Below are 23474 nucleotides of genomic sequence, written 5' to 3' on the forward strand. Positions count from 1 at the left end.
ATAGTCTAGTCTATAGGCTAGTCTATAGTCTAGTCTATAGTCTAGTCTATAGTCTAGTCTATAGTCTAGTCTATAGTCTAGTCTATAGTCTAGTCTATAGTCTATTCTATAGTCTATTCTATAGTCTATTCTATATTCTATTTAATAGTCTATTGTATAGTCTAGTCTATAGTCTATTTAATAGTCTAGTCTATAGTCTAGTCTATAGTCTAGTCTATAATCTAGTCTATAGTCTAGTCTATAGTCTAGTCAATAGTCTAGTCTATAGTCTGATCTATAGTCTGGTCTAGTCTATTGTTTAATCCATAGTCTAGTCTATAGTGTTGACCATAGTCTCGGCTATAGTCTGGTCTGTAGCCTAGTCTATACTCTAGTCACTAGTCTAGTCTACAGTCTAATCCATAATTTAGTCTACTCTATATAGTCTAGATTATAATTAAGGATGTATTTAAGACATTAATACAATTGTCGAGCCTTTTATTAAACCATAGTTTAGAATATAGTTGAGTCTCTATAGTTTCGGCTATAGTCAAAATAATTGTCTCGTTACTTCTGAAATATTTCTATGAAGTTAAGATTTTGTTTTTTTATATGAAAACTGTTTAACTTGCTGATTTCATTTTTAGCAAAAAAAGGACTCATTAAAAATACAATAAATTTTTGCAAAGTTTTTGATTTTGTTTGAAAAGTGAAAGAATATTTTAATGTTGTGACTTTGAGTTAGAATATATGAAAATATAATGGCAGCTAGATTTAATTACTTGTTTGTGGATCTAAACAGGGTGGAACTTAAAGAGAAGTTATTTTAAAGAAGCAGTCTTCAAATAGAAAGTGAAAAATTTATTGACATTAAAACATAAACACAACTACAAATCTAACATATGGCATCTCTACAAACAGACATGTTTGACGTATAACAGTGATGCCAAGTATAGCTTTTTAGTAAGTTGAAAAGCATTAAATAAAGAAGTTGGTTGCTTCCCGTGATCTCATTATTGTACTTTCTTAGAGTGTTTGAGAATGTATAGACACCTCTTTTTTTCATACCCAGTGCATATTTACATACATGTTCTTAATTTTTGTTTTTATGTTTTAGTTGCACCAGATTTGTGTTTTTTTTTCGTTTGTTCTTCATCTTGCGTTTGTTTGTAATTCAGTTTCATACATGAATATTTCGCGCGCTCATTGTGGACTCATTTGAATACAAAAATTTTCTGTGGGTAAACAAGATTTTTTTTTTTCTACAAAATGCAACATAGTTTTATTTAGTTCTTGATGTTTTCTATTCATGTGTTTTTTTTTGGTTTAAAATTTTGTTCAATTGAGAACATCAACACCATTTAAAAAGGCGTGCTGGGTCAACAAACAAAATCATGTAAAAGAAAAAATGAAATAAAATTATAAATTTATACTTGTCTTTAAAAACGCATAAAGATCAAGAAGCTGCAAAAAAAAAAGATTTTTGAAAAATTATGAAAAACATTTTTGTTAAACAAACACGATCTTTCATTAGGCGTTATGTTGAAGTTTTTAAAAATAAATTTTCAATCTAAAAAAAAAAAAAAAACAAGCAGCACGCGTTAAAACCGAGATAATTTTAGAAAAAACTCAAGTGAAAATGTTTTGATTAACATTTTTTTACAAAATTATTAGTTTTATAAATAAATTGTTGCTTTCTGGAGTTCGAGAGTTAAATGATTAACGCGTTCGTGTTCCATAAGGGCAATGCTCTATAGTTTTCAAAATTTCTACCCACTTCTTCAACATTAATTAATTTAAATTTTATCTAAAATATCATAAAATTAATTTAAAATCTCTTCAAACTTAATTGAGTCTTTAGTCTTAACAAAATGTCACTTTTGTTAATAACAAATAAAATTTAAATTTTTCTAAAATTTATCATTTTAATGTGAAAAGCTATAAAAATTTTCCACCTACAAATTATTATAAAAAAATGTCTTTTTGTTTTATTTTATGTTTTAATAATAAAAATAATTTTATTTGTTTTATATTAAAACAAAAAACTTAAAATTTTCCCGTTTAATTTCTTTATAATAAATGTTAACGTAGTATTATGGTCTGGGTGTTTTATTTATTATTGTAATTTCTATATAAAATATTCAAGCAGACATTTTATGGTCTCCTGGTTGATTGAACGCTGTCAAGGAAAATACACACACAGAATGTGCAGCAGAACAACTACAAAAAACTATACAAATAAAATTTATATCTTAATACATTCTCTATAACCGAAAAAATAAAGACGAAGAAGAATAAGCTATAAACTGCAGTCATCCGACAGTCAGTCATTGTTAAATACTAGAGGAAAAAAATGTTTATAAAAGAACATTAAAATGTTAAATAAATTTTTACACATACGCACTTTAAGAAAATACCCACAATGGCTCAGGCAGATATATGAAGAAATCCGAGGGTGGTCTGTGATAATCCTAAAGAGAATTCAGACTTTAGTTAAGGCAACAATCCAGATTATAGCCTTAACTACAGTCCTGGACATTCTATAATTGAAGCTATGGTATGGTCGAGGCTATACTCCAGACTATAGTGAAGACATTAGTTCATTATATAGTCCACACTATAGTCAAAAGTCCTGATTACAGTCTAGTGTATAATCCAGACATGATTTATTGTCGAACCATATTCCAATCTATAGTCCAGACTATAGAAGATAGTCCAAACTATAGCCTACGGTGGAGACTATATTCTAGTCTATAGTTCAACTATAGTTCAGACAATAGTCTCATCTATAGTATAGTCTTTAGTCCAGATTATAATCAAGCCTATAGTCCAGACTATAATCTAGTCTATAGTCCAGACTATAGTCTAGCCTATAGTCCAGACTGTAGTCTACTACTCTATAGCCCACACTATAGACTAATTTATAATCTAGTCTATGGTCTTTACTTTAGTTTAGTATATAGTAGAGACTATAGTTCAGACATAGTCTACTATAGAGATTATATTCCAGTCTATATATATAGTCTAGTCTATAGTCCAGGCTAGTTTATAATCTAGTCTATGGTCTTTACTATAGTTTAGTATATAGTAGAGACTATAGTCCAGACATAGTCTACTATAGAGATTATATTCCAGTCTATATATATTCCAGTCTATATATGTAATCTAGTCTATAGTCCAGACTATAGTCTAGTCTTTAGTCCAGACTATAGTCTAGTCTATAGTCCAGACTATAGTCTAGTCTATAGTCCAGACTATAGTCTAGTCTATAGTCCAGGCTATAGTCTAGTCTATAGTCTATTCTATAATCCAGCATATAGTTGAGACTATAGTCTTGTATATAGTCCACACTAGAATCCAGTCTATAGTCCAGATTATAGGCAAATCTACAGTCCAGATTGTAGTCCAGTATAGTCTATAATCCAGACTATAGTCTAGTCTATAATCCAGACTATAGTCTAGTCTATAATCCAGACTATAGTCCTGTCTATAGTCCAGACTATAGTCTTGTATATAGTCCAGAGTAGAATCCAGTCTATAGTTCAGACTATAGTCTAATCTACAGTCCAGACTATAGGCTAGTCTATGGTCCTGACATAGTTTATAGTCGCGACTATATTCCAGACTATATTCCAAAGTATACAATAGAGACTATATTCTAGTCTGAAGTCCAGATAATAGTCTACAATGGAGACTATAGTCTAGTCTATAGTTCCCACTATAGTCTGGTCTATAATAGAGACTATAGTTTAGTCTATAGTCCAGACTATATTCTAGTCTATAGTCCAGACTATAGTCTAGTCTATAGTCCAGACTATAGTCTAGTCTATAGTCCAGACTATAGTCTAGTCTATAGTCCCCACTATAGTCTAGTCTATAGTCCCCACTATAGTCTAGTTAATAGTCCGGACTATAGTCCAGACTAGAGTCTAGTCTATAGTCCAGCCTAGAGCTTTGATCCAGACGATTAACTGTACCTGTTCCATGTCAATTCCCTTCTTTCTAAGATTTAAAAAAAATTTTAGGCCTTTTCAAGTATTCAAAATCATTTTCGTTTAAAAAATTCTAGGATTTGTCAAACTACCCTCGTATTATATTAAATCTCTTAAAAAGCTCTTTGGCTAGTTTTGATCTTTGAATTCGAACTATTTTAATGATAAGATTTAAATTCATTTTTAACTTTACAAAAATTACTAAAATTCTAGGATTTGTCAAACTACCCTCGTATTATATTAAATCTCTTAAAAAGCTCTTTGGCTAGTTTTGAGCTTTGAATTCGAACTATTTTAATGATATGATTTAAATTCATTTTTAACTTTACAAAAATTACTAAAGTTTTAAAAATTTTTATAGAAATTACAAAAATTTCAAATTGTTTTACCACCAAATATTTCCATGTCAATATTAATCATCATCATCATCCATATATCACTCAAGTTAATAAAAATTTATTTACATTTAATGTAAAAAAACAATTGTCTTTTGTTCATTGGCAATACAATATTTTAATTGTATTTAATTGTGTACAGATGTCAATGTAATTTTAATTTAACTAAATTACAAGTAATTTTTTTTAAACTAGATGCTCGAACAAATTCCTCATTTCAACAGAAAAGTCTATAAATAGACTTTATAATAATTATTAGTTTGATTTTTTCAAAAATTTACATTAACCTTCAGTTAAATTGTCACGCCTTTGTGCAGCAAATAATTGCGGTTTTAAATTTTTAAAATTAATAATTCTTTAGAATTTTTCAAAATTATTTTAAACAAAACATTGCATTACTAATGTATTTTTAAAAACGCCAAATTATTACAGCGTTGATTACGTTGTACACGTCATAATGCAACCATGTGTGTCAGGAATTTCAATTAGCAGTGCTGCCAATACTTGTTAATCTTAGATAAGAACCCGGAAAAGCTTAAATTGAAGATAATTTTTTTTTATTAAATAAAAGTGTGTTAAACCATAATTAAAGTTTAAATTATGAGAATTCTTTATTGTTAGCTTTCTTCAGTAACCGTTTAAAAACCGCATTAATTAATCAACTAACTAAATAACTAACTAATTAACTAACTAACTAACTAACTAACTAACTAACTAACTAACTAACTAACTAACTAACTAACTAACTAACTACTAACTAACTAACTAACTAAATAACTAACTAACTAACTACTAACTACTAACTAACTACTAACTAACTAACTAACTAACTAACTAACTACTAACTAACTAACTAACTACTAAACTAACTAACTAACTAAACTAACTAACTAACTAACTAACTAACTAACTAACTACTAACTAACTAACTAACTAACTAACTAACTAACTAACTAACTAACTAACTAACTAACTAACTAACTACTAACTAACTAACTAACTAACTACTAACTAACTAACTAACTAACTAACTAACTAACTAACTAACTAACTACTAACTAACTAACTAACTAACTAACTAACTAACTAACTAACTAACTACTAACTAACTAACTAACTAACTAACTAACTAACTAACTACTAACTAACTAACTAACTAACTAACTAACTAACTAACTACTAACTACACTAACAACTAACTCCTACTAACTACAACACTAACTAACTACTACTAACTAACTAACTAAACTAACTAACTAACTACTAACTAACTTAACTAACTAACACTAACTAACTAACTAACTAACTAACTTAACTACTAACTAACTAACTAAACTAACTAACTACTAACTAACTACTAACTAACTAACTAACTAATACTAACTAACTAACTACTAACTAACTAACTAACTACTAACACTAACTAACTAAACTAACTACTAACTAACGAACTAACTAACTAACTACTAACTAACTGAACTAACTAACTAACTAACTAACCTACTAACTAACTAACTACTAACTAACTAACTAACTCAACTAACCTAACTAACTAACTAACTACTAACTAACTAACTATAACTAACTAACTAATAGGGTGATCGACTCGAATTTCACCTTTTTTTCTGCTTTACCAGTGTCGTTTTTTCTTACATGTTGATTTTTCGAATATCGAATAACCCGGTTTTTTTCACTTTTTAAAAACCGGTTTCGAATATCTTTTATTGCTTTGTATTCAAAAGATTATTAAAATTGAAATTTTTAAGTAAATAATAATACAGCTCAAATTTTAAAATTATTTGAGTCGAGGAACTAGCGTATATTTTTCTAAAGCTCCTTTGGTTAAATTTTTGATTTTCCTAATAATTAAAAAAAATTATTTGTAAAATTGATAACTGTTTGATAAAATTTTATCAATCTTAAGATTATATTCAATTTACAATAATTAATTTACGGCTGAAATTTTATGGAAGTGTTGTCCTACACAGGGCTTTTGAAATAAGCTAGGATTACATAGTACCTTATGTTTAACAGAAGTGTCCCACTTTTTTCCTAATTATACCCTACACCACTTTAGTGGGGAGGGTATATTGGGTTTGTGCTGATGTTTGTAACGCACAATAATATTGGTCCTATACCCACCTTAAAGTATACCAATCGGCTCAGAATCATTTTCTGAGTCGATTTAGCTATGTCCGTCCGTCCGTCCATGTAAACCTTGTAATCAAACTACAAATTTTGAAGATAATTCAATGAAATTTGGTACATGATCTTCTATTGCCCCAGTGACGAAGCCTATTGAAAATGGTTAAGATCGGTCCATTATTTCACCTAGCCCCCATACAACTGAACCCCCCAATAGGGCTTGTAATCCTTGTAATCAAACTACAGGTCGCAATTTTGAAGATAATTCAATGAAATTTGGTACATGATCTTCTATTGCCCCAGTGACGAAGCCTATTGAAAATGGTTAAGATCGGTCCATTATTTCACCTAGCCCCCATACAACTGAACCCCTCGAATAGGGCTTTTAAAACTTGTAATCAAACTACAGGTCGCAATTTTGGAGATAATTCAATGAAATTTGGCACATGATATTTTATGGTACCGTAGATGAAGCCTGTTGAAAATGGTTTACATTGGTCCATTATTTCACCTAGCCCCCATACAACTGAACCCCTCGAATAGGGCTTTTCAACTTTGTAATCACACTACAGGTCGAAATTTTGGAGATAATTCAATGAAATTTGTCACATGCTCGTTTATGGTACCGTAGACAAAGTCTATTGAAAATAGTTAACATCGGTCCATTATTTCACCTAGCCTCCATACGACTGAACCCCCCAAATAGGGCTTTTAAACTTTGTAATCAAACTACAGGTCGCAATTTTGGAGATAATTCAATGAAATTTGGCACATGATCTTTTATGGTATCGTAGACGAAGCTTATTGAAAATGGTTACCATCGGTCCATTATTTCACCTAGCCCCCATACAACTGAACCCCCGAATAGGGCTTTTAAAACTTTTAATCAAACTACAGGTCGCAATTTTGGAGATAATTCAATGAAATTTGGCACAAATGGCACGACAAAAAGCTGCAATAACCAAGTTGTATACTAGACTTGATGACCCCCACGAATTCCATAATAATAGGTTCTCATATGACCCTAGCCCCTATGAAAAGCCCCCATCAAAATTTCACTTAAATATCCAAAATTTTATTCAACAATAAAGGACTTAACAAATAACGGTAATTATGGAGATAATTCAATGAAATTTGGCACAAATGGCACGACAAAAAGCTGCAATAACCAAGTTGTATACTAGACTTGATGACCCCCACGAATTCCATAATAATAGGTTCTCATATGACCCTAGCCGCTATGAAAAGCACCCATCAAAATTTCACTTAAATGTCCACAATTTTATTCAACAATAAACGGCTTAAGTATGTATATCTAAGGCAAGGTACAATTCAACTTAAATGCTTTATTATGGCAAATAAATCACATTATATTTTTGACAAAGGTGTAGGGTATTATACGGTCGGCCACGCCCGACTATAATTTCTTACTTGTTTTTTTATATTAATGAAATAATGTAAATCAGACGACTAGATCTATAGTTATAATCTTTTAAACTGTTAAAAATCATTTCTGGCCATGTTTTATTAATCAAATTTAAACATAAACATTAAGTTTTTCAAATTAAAATATTTTTTTTATTTATAATGAAAAACCGGTTAACCGTTTTTTTCTGAATTTGAAAAATATCAACCGGTTTTTTTTAAATGTCAACTATTCGAACTATTCGAAAACCGGTTTTTGGAAAATGTCGAATAATCGATCACCGTACTAACTAACTAACTAACTAACTAACTAACTAACTAACTAACTAACTAACTAACTAACTAACTAACTAACTAACTAACTAACTAACTAACTAACTAACTAACTAACTAACTAACTAACTAACTAACTAACTAACTAACTAACTAACTAACTAACTAACTAACTAACTAACTACTAACTAACTAACTAACTAACTAACTAACTAACTAACTAACTAACTAACTAACTAACTAACTAACTAACTAACTAACTAACTAACTAACTAACTAACTAACTAACTAACTAACTAACTAACCAACTAACTAACTAATTAACTAACTAACTGACTAAATAAATGAGTCTATGGTCTAGTCTATACTCTAGTCTATAGTGTAGTCTACAGTCTGGTCTATAGTCTAGTCTATAGTGTAGTCTACAGTCGAGGCTATAGTCTAATCTATATTCTAGTCTATAGTCGAGGCTATAGTCTAGTCTATAGTCTAGTCTATAGTCTAGTCTATAGTCTAGTTTATAGTGTAGTCTATAGTCTAGCCTAGTCTATAGTCCAGTTTATAGTCCAGACTATAGTCAAGTAAACATTACAGACTATAGTCTAATCGATAGTCTAGAATATTGTCTAGTCTACAGTCCAGACTGTGGTCTAGTCTAGTCTATAGTCCACACTATAGTCTAGTTTATTTTCAATTTAAACTTATTAAGTATATAGTCCATCAAATTAACAAAATCTTCTACAAGGAAAACTTTTTTGCCAGCCCTGCCATTTACGTTGATTCCCCTCCAAGAAGTGTTGGCAGCACTTCAATCAATTGTTTAATTCAAACAATACAACTTTTCTATTTGCATTTTTACATTTATTTTCAATATTATTGTTATTGTTGCTATTTAATGATTTCCGTTTTGAAAAAATAAACAGCAACAAAACAGAAAAACCCCTCAATAATTATAAATTTAAAACTGTAGTTTAAGCCTATAGAGGGAATAATAAAACAAGTGGAAACAAGTAATTAAAAATGCATTTACACCTACAAATTGCGAGCATAAGACGAAAATAAAATAAGAAATAAAGAACAAATTTACCTAAAAAAGGAATTTAAATTTAGCATAAGAATTTTTGCAAGGCAAAAATTACCATAATAAAGGTAGCCAGACAAATAAAAATTGTTAATATAAGGCAACACTACAGTTTAAGCTTTTTGCATTCTAGCATGACATACACTTAACCAAATTATGAAGACTTTTAAGTAAATGTTCTAAAACAAAAATGTTATTAAATTTTGTGTATAATTTCTTTATGGTCATAGACATAATAATAAAGGGAAATGCCTAATAATTGTTAGACTTAATAAGGAAAAGGCATATAAGCAAAAAAAAGCTTATCTATGAAGAAAAATTATATAAACATTTTTCAAACATGTAAATGAATATTTTCTTCATTTCATGGCTAAATTAAACCAAACAATGTTTATAATTAAAAATTTATATGTATTGTTGTTTTTTTACGTTTTTTATTATTATTACTCTAGCCAATCATTATTTATTTTATATCTTTTACTTCTTTCTACACTTCTTCCACATTTATTTAGCTGGGTTTTGTTAATTTAACTCAATATTAATGTTGTTAACTTCACTCTGTATGCTTTATTTAACAGTTAACGGTTAATTTTTAGCTGTGCAAGTGTGTAGTTTTTTTTCGAATTTAAAGTTGTAATACGAAATTGTTATTTGGCATACATATTGTTTTTTCATTTCCGAAACATTTGTTAGTGTTTTTATACCCTACACCACTTTAGTGGGGAGGGTATATTGGATTTGTGCTGATGTTTGTAACATATAAAAATATTCGTCATAGACCCACCTTAAAGTATACCAATCGGCTTAGAATCGTTTTCTGAGTCGATTAAGCTATGTCCGTCCGTCCGTCCGTCCGTCCGTCCGTCTGGCTGGCTGGCTGGCTGTCCATGTAAACCTTGTGCGCAAGCTACAGGTCGCAATTTTCAAGATAAGTGGATGAAATTTGGCAAGGACGTTTTATTTGACCCAAGGACGAATCCTATTGAAAATGGTTAAAATCGGTCCATTATTTCACCTAGCCCCCATAGAACAGAACCCCCCGAAAAGGGCTTCTGAGCTCATAATTATGTTAAATATACAGATATATCGATAAAATACGGCATAACTAAGTTTTATAGAAGTCTTGATAACCCTGCCAAATTTCATAAAGATCGGGCCCCATTTGACCCTAGCTCCCATACAAAGTCCCCTTCAGAAAATTACTTGAATGTCCCAAATTAACTTATAAACACAAATATCGCGATGAAATTCAGCACAATAAAATATTATGTAAATATAAATATATTCACAAAATTTTATCGGGCTTGGTCCATATTTGCCCCTAGCCCCCATATAAAGCCTCTTTCAGAAAATTAGTTTTTCATCCATAAATTGCTTAAATGTATCGGAACAAGGGAATATTGAAGATAAATGCGATATTATGAAAAATAAATCACATTTAATATTCATAACTGGTGTAGGGTATCATATGGTCGGCCACGCCCGACTATACTTTCTTACTTGTTTTTTTTTTTTTTCATTCCAAACAAATCGATTTCAATTACATTTTAATTGTGTTATTAGCACAATTATTATTACTTTTTATTAACATTTGATGTTTGCATTTCAATGAACTGTACAACACATGTGTATGTATGTATATTGTTTGTTTTAGGAACTTTGTAATAGAAAATAGATGGTACCCACTTGAGACTGTCTAATGTGTCTGCATAAATTTGGAGTTATAACAGATTTTCTTTGTCTGGCTTTGTGTATTAACTTTGCTGGATATGGAAGAAGTACAGTGTGTACTGATATATAGCCTACATTATGGGCAAATCATAGGTAGATCTCGTCTATAGACTGATCTATAGTCTCGACTAAAGACTGATCTATGTGTCGATTACAGACTGATCCATAGTATCGACTATAGACTGATATGTAATATCGACTAAAGACTGATCCACTGTCTCGACTAAAGTCTGATCTATAGTCGCGATTATAGACTGACTTATAGTTTCGAGAGATCTTCAGTCTCGACTATAGACTAATTTAAAGTCCCGACTGTAGACTGATATACAACATCGACTAGAGACAGATCTATAGTCTCGACCAGAGATTGATCTATAGTCTCTTGACTATAGAATGATCTATAGTCTCTACTACAGACTGATCTATAATCGCGACTATAGAATGATCTATAATCTCGACTATAGAATGATCTATAGTCTCGACTATAGAATGATCTATAGTCTTTATAAAATGATCTATAGTCTATACTACAGACTGATCTATAATCTCGATTATAGAATGATCTATAATCTCGACTATAGAATGATCTATAGGCTCGACTATAGAATGATCTATATTCTCCTCTAGAGACTGATCTATAATCTCGACTATAGAATGATCTATAATCTCGACTATAGAATGATCTATAGTCTCGACTAGAGACTGATCTATAACCTCGACTATTGAATGACCTATAGTCTCGACTGTAGAATGATCTATATTCTCGACTATAGAATGATCTATAATCTCGACAATAGAATGATCTCTAGTTTCGACAATGACTATAGACTGATCTATAGTCTCGACTACAGACTGATCTATAGTCTGGAATATAGACTTTTCCATGGTCTGGAATATAGTCTCATCCATAGTCGGGACTTTATCCTAATATGTAGTCTATGTTATAGAATAATCTCTAGTCTGGACTATATACGGACCTGTAATCTAGACTATAGACTGATCTATAGTCTAGATAAAAAATTCATGATACGAAATTTAAAAATATTTTATTTTTTACCTTCATTCAGCGACATATCATTTATAGAATTATCGAAATGTATGCGTGGCAGGGTTTTCGATTTGTACTCACCTAAAATGATAAAAGAAATAGAAAGAATAACAATTAATCTTTGTTACTGCAACAAAAAAAAAGTTATATGTAATTACAAATAACCTAAATATTTAACTTAATTGAAAATGCAACACTAGCAATAATATCAATTGAAAACAATAACCTTGACAGACTTATAGTTTCTTTTTTTCTGTCTTACAAAAAAAACTAAATTAAACTACAAACAATTAAACTGAAACTTTAAACAATTTATAACACAATGCACAATTTTCTGAAATATAAATTGAGACGTCATTTATTTAAATTTAACTGACTTGAAGACAAAATACACAAATCTATAAGATAAGCAAAATTTATAGTAGAATATTTTAAAATTTAAACAAATTCAACACTTCATTTATTACGTTGAACATAAGTTTGAGACAAATTTAATGACACAACTATTTGCATGATGACACCACTCCGCCATTATTTGTCATGTGATAAAAAGGGGCATAGAACCACAAGTTGCAATATAAAATTTTCAAAAAATTTTTTTAAACAATTTTTGGAGAGATATTAGATTGACCTATAGAATTGACTATGGAATGATCTATAATCAGGACTATAGGCTGATCTATGATGCTATACATATACTGATCTATAGCCCGGACTATGAAATGATCTATAATAGTCTGGACTACAGACCGATCTATAATAGTCTGAACTATAGACTGATCTATAATCTCGACTATAGACTGATCTATAATCGGGACTATAGACTGATCTATAGTCCGTACTATAGACTGATCTATAGTCTGGACTATAGACTGATCTATAGTCTGGACTATAGACTGATCTATAGTCTGCACTATAGACTGATCTATAGTCTGGACTATAGACTGATCTATAGTCTGGACTATAGACTGATCTATATATAGTGTGGACTATAGACAAATCTATAGTCTGGGCAATAGTCTGATCTATAGTCTGGACAATAGACTGATCTATAGACTTATCTATAGTCTGGACTATAGACTTATCTATAGTCTGGACTATAGACTGATCTATAGCCTGGACTATAGACTGATCTATAGCCTCGACTATAGACTAATCTATAGTCATGTCTATAGACTAATCTATAGTCTTGACTATAGACTAATCTATAGTCTTGACTATAGACTAATCTATAGTCTGGACTATAGACTGATCTATAGTCTGGACTATGGACTGATCTATAGTCTGGACTATAGACTGATCTATAGTCTGGACTATAGACTGATCTATAGTCTGGACTATAGACTGATCTATAGTCTGGACTATAGACTGATCTATAGTCTGGACTATAGACTGATCTATAGTCTGGACTATAGACTGATCTATAGTGTGGACTATAGACTGATCTATAGTCTGGACTACAGACAAATCTATAGTCTGGGTAATAGACTGATCTATAGTCTGGACTAAAGACGTGCAGTAGTACACCACAAAGTATTTGTAAAACAAATACACCATGGTGAGTACCTAATACTATAAGTATAAATGAGAGAATGAGTGTAACTGATATTGTATGCTTTTGCTTGTGCTCATCCACTCTATCCACAAAAACAATACCAGTTGCTTATGGTTTTGAGTTGAATACTGTATTGTATTCAGTGTTGCCAACATTGGTCAAGCAAAACGCGCGCAAAAATATTAAAAAGGGGTAAAAAAGCGTAATTTTCTAACTGAAAACGGGTAAAAAAGCACTAACGTTTTTTTAGTCAAATATTGTTTATTTTAATAAAAATTGCACATTATTTCGCTCATTTCCTACAAGACTCCAAAATTCGTTTTTTAGAATATTGGGCTACAAAACAAATCATGCGTCATACTAAAGTCTTTCATCTGTGTGAGTTAGATTTTTAGTAACGTAAGAACTAAAACTAATGTTTGACGAATATTAGATAAATAAGATGAGAATTTTTCAAATTCCTTAATTTGTTTAAAAGTTATTTTAAAAATAGTAAAATGTCATTAAACATTCAAACTGACAGGCACACTACTAACTGGCCAACCGATGTACCCACACCCAAATTGTAAAATTGTACAAAACTTATGAAATATATTTTTTTTTGTAAAATCTATATACAGGCAAATCCCGGTAAAACGAATCTCACTTTAACGAAAATCCGATATAACGAACAGCCAAATTTTTAACATTAACTACCTTATATAGCGAACGTTTAAGAAATTTTATACTCAATATAACGAATAAAAAGAAAAAATACCTAAAAAATCCAGCTTTTGATTTTATATTTATATTGTTAATATCAAAAACTTGATTGAGCAATTAGAATATAATGTAAAAATAAAAGAAGTCGCCCATATTCCTAATTTTAGTTATACTACATATCTGACCTATCGATCAAAATTCCTTACATTATAATCTAAAAAGCATAAATCTGTTAGATGTGAATTTAATGGTAAATTTAGCTTGAATAGTGTTTAAAAGGGATACATTGAAATAATAAAATTTTACAGCAAAATAAATTATTTCGATACCCCAATATGGCGCAATATTCCAGGGTTTTGAAATTATCAGCATGAGACACAGTTATCGATTCTCAAGTTCAGTTTTTCCTCAAAAGAGTTTAATTCTATCTTCTAGATAATAAAATAAGGTTAAGGAAATAGCAGGAAATTAAAGTTGTTAGAAAACTAAAATCCTTCACAAATTTTTCAATCCGTTCAGATGTTCAAAATGGAAAAAGGTGTGCGTTGATATTAGTTGTTTGAAATAAAATTTGAAGTAATAATTTCATACATTAATTTGAATGGTTTTTTTGTCCATTAAATAAAGAAATTTACTAGAAAAAATAATTCCGATATAACGAATATTTCGATTTAACGAAAGGGCCTGACATTATATCATTCGTTATACCGGGATTTGCCTGTATATTATTTTTAATTTCACTGATAGTGAATAACATAACTTATTTTAACGTATTTTGAATATTTTGTTTTTTGTTTTTGAAGAATATTTGCTTTTTAAACTTAACACAAATTAAAAAAAACTTTGGAGCACCCGTGTAAAAAAATTTAAAACAGTTTTTAAGAAAAATTTAGTCCTTAGTGTAAACTATTAAACTGATCGTATTCTAATAAACAACAAAAAGTGGTATAAATAGAAAGATCAAAGAATGATCCCTCAGTGTTCTTAACATTATAGAGAAAATGTTTAATATTAATTAAATAAATTACCTCCTGAAATTCACAAATATTTTAAAATATTTTAACAAATAAGAGCGTTATATTCGGCTGTGCCGAATCTTATATACCCACCATCAAATCTTATGCCGTAAAAGGAATGCTCCTCTGTAAACATCAGGGAGATAAGGCTTAATTCAATTATGTACGTGATCTTCGAATTAACAAAATATTCATTTTTAAAAACAAAATATGTTTGTCCAATTTTTTAACCATGAACATATATCAGAGGTAGTGTCAATTATGAACTGCTTGTCGTAAAATTTGGTAGAAAGATTTCGTATAACATTTATTCCTTTCGAATTTCATTGCTGTTCTCGAATTTTTAATTCAGTCATAAGCGTAAAAGTTATTATCTAAAGAGGAACTTATATGGGGTTGGGACAATTATATATCGATACCCATAACATTTTGTACATAGATTTTGTTTTGTTGGTCAGTTATAGACCAATCGTTATAAAATTCGGAATAAAGAATTATAATAAAAATCTTTTTATTGCGAGTACAACGATGAAGGCTTTATATATGAGGGATAGGTTCAATTGTGTAAAAAAATTGTATAAAACTTATTTTTTGTCAATTTTCATCGCTGTACTCATATTTTTAAGGAGACCTTAATAGGGGGTAGGGTAGGTTAAGTCAGTAATGACCGTTTAAATCATTTTCTGAAGGAGACCTTATATGGGGGGTAGGGTCAATTATAGACCAATTTCTATAAAATTTAGTAGAGATTTTGGCTTATATAAAACTTACTTATGTTGAATTTCATCGCTATACTCGTATGGGGGGGTAGGGTCAATTTTGGACCGATTCCCATAAAATTTGGTACATAGATTTTGACGCATATAAAACTTATTTATGCCAAATTTTATCGCTATACTCGTTTGTTTAAAACAGTTGTGACTGTTAAAGCTTGTGAAATATTTGGGGAAAAATTTAACTCGCTTGCTCTTTCCGTTCTAACCCTATCGTGATTTCAACAGACAGACGGATGGACATGGTTAGATCGCCTTAGAATTTAATAAGGACCCAAAATATATATACTTTTGTGGGTCTACGACCAATATTTCGATGTGTTACAAACGGAGTGACAAAATTAATATACCCCACTCATCTTTTTTAATGGTGGGTATAAAAAGCACTAAATGCACTGTCATAAAATTAGAAAGCACCACTGTAGTGCCTTTTTGAAAAAAGGCACCATGAGCAAAATTTTCCGCGTTTGGCACACCAAAAAGCACCGCAAATAGTGCTAAAAGCACTAAGTTGGCAACACTGATTGTATTTGTTTCTTCCTCTCAAATAACTGTTGTACTACAAATATTTTTGACTATTTGTTGTTACTTATAGTAATACAAAGAATCTATATTGATGCAGTATGTTTATTTATATTAAATAAGATTATTTCAAAACAAAAGAAAAATATGTAATAAATGAATAATAAATTAGTGAATATTTTTATATTTATTTTTAATTTTTTATTTATTTATATTTTTATTTAATATTCTAGTTCAGTTCTAGTTCAGTTTTCAGTTTTTTTATTTAATATTTATTTAAACTGAAATACGATTTCAATTACCAAAACCTCGTTTTCAATTATTTTATTTATTGAAGTTTCATTTTTGATTGATTTCACACAAAATTTTTATTTGTTTCTAATTTTGTTGTTGTTAAATACGTATTTGATTATACATTTTTATGATTCAAACACAAAATGAATTGAACCATTTTAAAATTTTCGATTAATCGTTTAACTGAATTTTTTTAAAATCTGTTTTTTCTGTGATATTTTCTGATAGTAATTCAACATTTTCTGAAAATAATTCTAGTGAACTATTGAGGATATTGAAATTAAATTTTACATAAATATTCTTAGGTGGTCTCCAGAGTTATATTTTTTAATCGACATAAAATCAATAATAAATGAAAAGAATATGAATATATATTCCTTATCATCATTTATTTGATAAAAAAATTAAAATACAACATTTAAAAGAACATTTTTTTTAATTTTGAAAAATGTCTCTCAAAAAATCTCAAAAAAAGTCTAAGCCTAATATCTGATCTAAAGAAAAGTGTAACGAGAAACAGCTTTTTGTGATTTAAAGTGGGCACAAGTCTCAAATGATGTGTATTGTCGTAGTGAACTCGAAAAAAAATATAAAATAATTTTCCCACCTATTGAAAATAATGATCTCAGTACAAATTATAAAAAAAGTTTCCTACATTTTTTAGAAAAAATAATCATAAAATTGTTTGAAGTACACAGAAAAAACTGAAAAACGATTTCAATTACCAAAACCTCGTTTTCAATTATTTTATTTTTTGAAGTTCAACCTATAACAAAAATTGTATATTCAATTCAGTGATGCCAAGTGTAGGGATTTTTCCCTTTTTGTAGGGATTTTTTTCAAAAATTTCACGTGTAGGGAAAAAGGGAAAGATTTCTTACTATTGTCAAATTGTAGGGATTTTTCAATTTCATAGTTTTTAACAACTAAAAATATACCCTTTCATGTATTAAACTTTAAAATTAAAAATGAAATCAGGTTTAAGTGTATCGTTAGTAAAAATTCCGCTTGTAATTTCTACAATATATGTACCTACATATCGCTACAAGACTGGGATAATCCAAAATTCGGGTTTCTTGAACTGAGGTCTACAAAACATGCGACATACTAAAATCTTTCATTTAGATTTAATGTTCTGAAAATTTATAAAAGTAAACCGCAAAAAGTAAACGCAAAAGTAAACGCGAAAGTAAACCTTAAAAAACATAAAATAAATTTTTAATATCGAATCGTGATACTGCCATAAATCTTTCAATTGTGTTGTTTTTTTTAATCTTAACTGAAGAGTCAGGCTTGAAAGATTTGTATTATGTAAAATTAAAAGAAAAAAAATTTAAATTCTAGAAATTTCATTCCTAAAAATTAAAAAAAAAAAATACATATATATGTATATATGTATATTATAAAACGGAGCTAATATTTTAGTTTTTTATGTTATTTTTGTATTTTTTTAAGATAAACTTGGAAAATAGTATTGTAGGGAAAAATGTAGGGAAAATAAAAAGTGGGTGTAGGGAAAAAAGGGATTTTTTCTCATAAGCGTAGGGATTTCTGAAAAAAATCTCCTGGCATCACTGATTCAATTACTACTTATAATTGATTTCGTATAAAAAATTTTTATTTTTTTGTATTTTTGTTGTTGTTAAATACGTATTTGATTATGCATTTTTATGATTCAAATACAAAATGAATTGAACCCTTTTAAAATTTTCGATTAATCGTTTAATTGAAAATTTTTTAAAATTAATTTTTTCTGTGTACTTTTATTCCACAGAATTACTTTTAGTGCTTCAGAATTCCTACATAAATTAAAAAAGTCATTAAGTAAAAAGCTAAATATTTTTGTAAACTTTTCTTAAAATTACGATAATTTTTACATATTTCGAAAAAATTCAAAATCTTTGTGTCCTTTGTAATGCGCTAAATAAAAGTCTTTTTCTGGACCAAAAATATTCTTACAAATTTTACAATTTAGGGAATATTTGAGATGAATTTCGACAAAATTTAAAAACTTATTTTTTGGCAAATTGTACTGAGATCAGGATTTTCAATTAGGAAACTAAGGACCCTTTCAAAAGTTTTGTTTTGTATTTTTTCATTAAAATGTTTTTTTTTAATTCGGATCATAAATGCATTTTTATTGATTTTAAAAAAATTGAGTCGAGGTGACCAATTTTAAGGGCCTTACCTCTGGACTCCATTGGACCTACGGAGTCTACAGATTGTAAGTAGATACGCAAACACCTCAGCTCTAACTATGTTAAATTTTGCTACGATATCTCCTATAGATCACGAGATACCGAATATACATTATAAAATAATAAAAAAATGTTTCTAAACTGTGTTTTTATACGCTTGTAGCATACAATAAGTTATTTGTTGTACAACCATCATTATCTATTTTATTTGTTTGGCAAAAGTATAGCAAAACAAGTATGTTACACTTATTCTCTTTGTACTCACTCACACAACCTATGTTTGAGAAAATAACAATATCAACTTGTACCAGAACTACTCAACTACTCATCAATACGCACTCACAGTAGTAGACACTACAAAACTTGTGCAAACAGTTGTAACTGTGCACGTCTTTAGTCTGGACAATAGACTGATCTATAGACTTATCTATAGTCTGGACTATAGACTTATCTATAGTCTGGACTATAGACTGATCTATAGCCTGGAATATAGACTTATCTATAGTCTGGACTATAGACTGACTTATAGTCTAGACTGATCTATAGTCTGGACTATAAACTTATCTATACTCTGGACTATAGACTGATCTTTTCTGGACTATAGACTGATCTATATTCTGGACTATAGACTGATCTATAGTCTGGACTATAGTCTGATTTATAGTCTGAACTATAGACTGATATATAGTCTGCACTATAGACTGATCTATAGTCTGGACTATTGACTGATCTATAGGCTGGACTATACACTGATCTATAGTCTGAACTATAGACTGATTTATAGCCTGGACTATAGACTGATCTATAGTGTGGACTATAGATTGATCTATAGTCTGGACTATAGACTGATCTATAGTCTGAACTATAGACTGATCTATAATCTGGATTATAGACTTATCTATATAGTCTGGACTATAGACTGATCTATAGTCTGGACTATATACTGATCTATAATCTGGACTATAGACTGATCTATAGTCTGGACTATAGACACATCTATAGTCTGGACTATAGACAGATCTATAGTCTTGACTATAGACAGATCTATAGTCTTGACTATAGACTAATCTATAGTCTTTACTATAGACTGAATAACATCCCGTTTTCAGCACCATCCACTTCTCTCATTTCATAAAACTTTAACAATTTCCATTACATTATGGCATCTTTATCTTGTTTAATATCTTTCACACTTCATAAACTAATTACAAGTGGTTTTACAGGCAGTGGAGCACCCCATACACTTGTCATTTTTTTCTGAAAAGTTTACAGAATATAAAAAAAACTATAAGTTCATGCAACATGTGTTTAAAAGGCTATAATTCTTTTTTTTTAGAAAAAAACAGAAACAATATTTGACTTGACTACACATTTCATTAAACATATGGATGAAATGAAACGGTCAGTAGGGCATTAAAGTTACAAATAACTTTGAAATTTTATATTTTCGTAATGTGGAGTAATATAAACATACAAAAAAATCTTATAAGGGGAGTAACAAAGGAAAAAATCTTATAATCCATACATTAACTATAATTGAAGCATGCTGAGTTTTTAAAGTAAATAAATACAACTCTGTTAAATAATAATATTTATTTTTGGCAACACATGTTGTAGTGTTTACAAAAAACCAGTTAAAGCTTAGAGCAACAGAAAGAGAGAGTAACAACTAGTGAGGAAAAGTCTGCCATAATTAAAATAAACAAAACAAATGTCATTTTACAAAACAAAAAATCCCTTCACTAACGTCTTATTATTATTTATTAAAAGCAAACAAAAATAAAAAGAAAAATATCATTAAACAAACTTTTTAAAAGAATTTAAATATTCTAAACACATTTTTAGCTTAAAGTGATGGCGTCATTCAATATATGATACTTTTGCTAAACGCCTCCTCCTTTTCCTGCTCTCGCTACCCTCATTAGTATCTTTTGAATAATTTTTGCAAAAAAAAAAGTAATTTCAATTGCTTTCAATTATGTTGTATATAGTACAAAAAATCTTCAAATGGAAATCTAAACAATAAAAACTAATGTAAATAATCTTTATTGAATTGTAGCAAAAAATTTATAATAGAAGTGTTTTTTTTTTTTTTGGCGGAATTCGGTCAGTTTGAAGAGTGTGTCTAAGTGAGTGACTGACAAACAGACATTTGTGCGAATAGAGTGAGTGCAAAAATGAGTGTCTTAATAAACAATAACAACTTAAAATAGTAGATTTCCGCTATTTAAACAATGTTTTTTTTTTTTAATTAATTTCATTTAAAGTGTACAATAATTTATGTTATTTTTATAATTTTCTAAGATAAATTAAAAATGTTAGCAGTAGCGTAATAGCGCGGTGACTTTATACTTCTTGTACAAGTGCCTTGACTATAGATCTTTCTATATGCTTGACTATAGATTTTTCTAAAGTCTTGACTATAGATCTTGCTCTAGTCTTGACTATAGATCTTTCTATAGTTTGACAATAAAAATATTGTCTTGGATATAGATATTTCTATAGCCTTGACTTATGATATTTCTATAGTCTTGATTATAGATCTTCTATAGTCTTAACTATAGGTCTTTCTATAGTCTTGACTATAGATCTTTCTATAGTCTTGACTATATATCATTCTATAGTCTTAACAATAGATCTTTCTATAGTGTTGACTATAGATCACTCTATACTATATTGACTTGACTATATTTCTTCTATAGTCTCGACTATAGATCTTCTATAGTCTTGACTATAGATCTTTCTATAGTCTTGACTATAGATCATTCTATAGTCTTAATTATAGATCTTTCTATAGTCTTGACAATAGATCTTTCTATAGTCTTGACTATAGAAATATTGTCTTGGATATAGATATTTCTATAATCTTGACTTAAGATATTTCTATAGTCTAGATTATAGATCTTCTATAGTCTTGACTATAGGTCTTTCTATAGTCTTGACTATAGATCTTTCTATAGTCTTGACTATAGATATTTCTATAGTCTTGACTATAAATATTTCTATGGTTTTGGCTATAGATATTTCTAAAGTCTTAACTATAGATCTTCTATAGTCTTGACTATAGATCGTCTATAGTCTTGACTATAGATCTTTCCATAGTGATGACTATAATTCTTTCCTTAGTCTTAACTATATATCTTTTTGTAGTCTTGACTATATATGTTTCTGATCTATAGTCTGGACTATAGATTAATCTATAATCTGGACTATAGTCTGGACTATAGAATAATCTATAATCTTGACTTTAGACTGATCCATAGTCTAGACTATAGACTGATCTATAGCCTGGACTATAGACTGATCTATAGTCTGAACTATTTACTGATTTATGGTCTGGATTATAGACTGATCTATAGTCCGAACTATTTACTGATTTATAGTGGGGACTATAAACAGATCTATACTCTTGACTATAGACTGATCTATAGTCTGAACTATTTACTGATTTATGGTCTGGACTATAGACTATATTCTGCTCTATAGCATGGATTATAGACTATCTATGGTCTAGCCTGATTTGTACTACTATAGACCTTTCTAAAGTCTTTACTATAGATCTCACTATAGACCTAAATCCTATACTTGACTATAGATCTTTCTATAAAGACTATAGTCTTGAGTCTTGACTATGGATCATTCTGTAGTCTCTACGATAGATCATTCAATAGTCTTGACTATAGACATTTTAAAATCTTAATATATAGTCTAAACTATAGATAACTCAATAGCCTGTACTATATATCACTCTATATTATACTATAGATCACTCTGTAGTCTATACCATAGATTGCTCTATAGTTTAGACTATAGATCACTCTATAGTCTATACTATAGATCACTCTATAGTCTATACTTTAGATCACTCTATAGTCTATACAATAGATCATTCTATAGCCCATATTATAGATCATTCTATAGCCCATATTATAGATCACTCTATAGTCTATACTATAGATCACTTTATAGTATATACTATAGTTCTCTATATATATAGTTCTACTATAGTTCTCTATAGTGACTATAGAGATCTATAGTATAGTCTATACTATAGATTACTCCATAGTCTATACTTTAGATAACTCTATAGCCCATACTATAGATCACTCTATAGTCTATACAATAGATCATTCTATAGCCCATATTATAGATCACTCTATATTCTATACTATAGATCACTTTATAGTATATACTATAGTTCTCTATAGTGACTATAGAGATCACTTTATAGACTACACTATAGATCACTCTATAGTCTATTATAGATCACTCTATAGACTATACTACAGACCATTCTATATTCTGCACTATAGACCACTCGTTAGTCCACACTATAGATTACATT

At 29.3% G+C, this 23474-nt stretch overlaps 1 protein-coding gene across 9 annotated transcripts in view; it reads right to left on the reverse strand.

The window, feature by feature from the left end:
- Nucleotides 1–11993: 11993 nt before the first annotated feature.
- Nucleotides 11994–23474, reverse strand: part of LOC119606803 (probable serine/threonine-protein kinase mps1) — a 60222-nt gene continuing 48741 nt past the window's right edge. For all 9 annotated transcript variants that reach the window (XM_037960399.1, XM_037960404.1, XM_037960398.1 and 6 more), the window contains one exon: nucleotides 11994–12150. In XM_037960399.1, the coding sequence (XP_037816327.1) occupies nucleotides 12068–12150 (83 nt within the window). In that variant the 3' untranslated portion in view covers nucleotides 11994–12067. The remainder of the gene's footprint in view (nucleotides 12151–23474) is intronic.

This window comes from Lucilia sericata, unplaced genomic scaffold (genome assembly GCF_015586225.1).
Source record: "Lucilia sericata isolate MDLA Ls3-8-SP2 unplaced genomic scaffold, ASM1558622v1 Contig000624F_arrow, whole genome shotgun sequence".
Lineage (NCBI taxonomy): Eukaryota > Metazoa > Arthropoda > Insecta > Diptera > Calliphoridae > Lucilia > Lucilia sericata.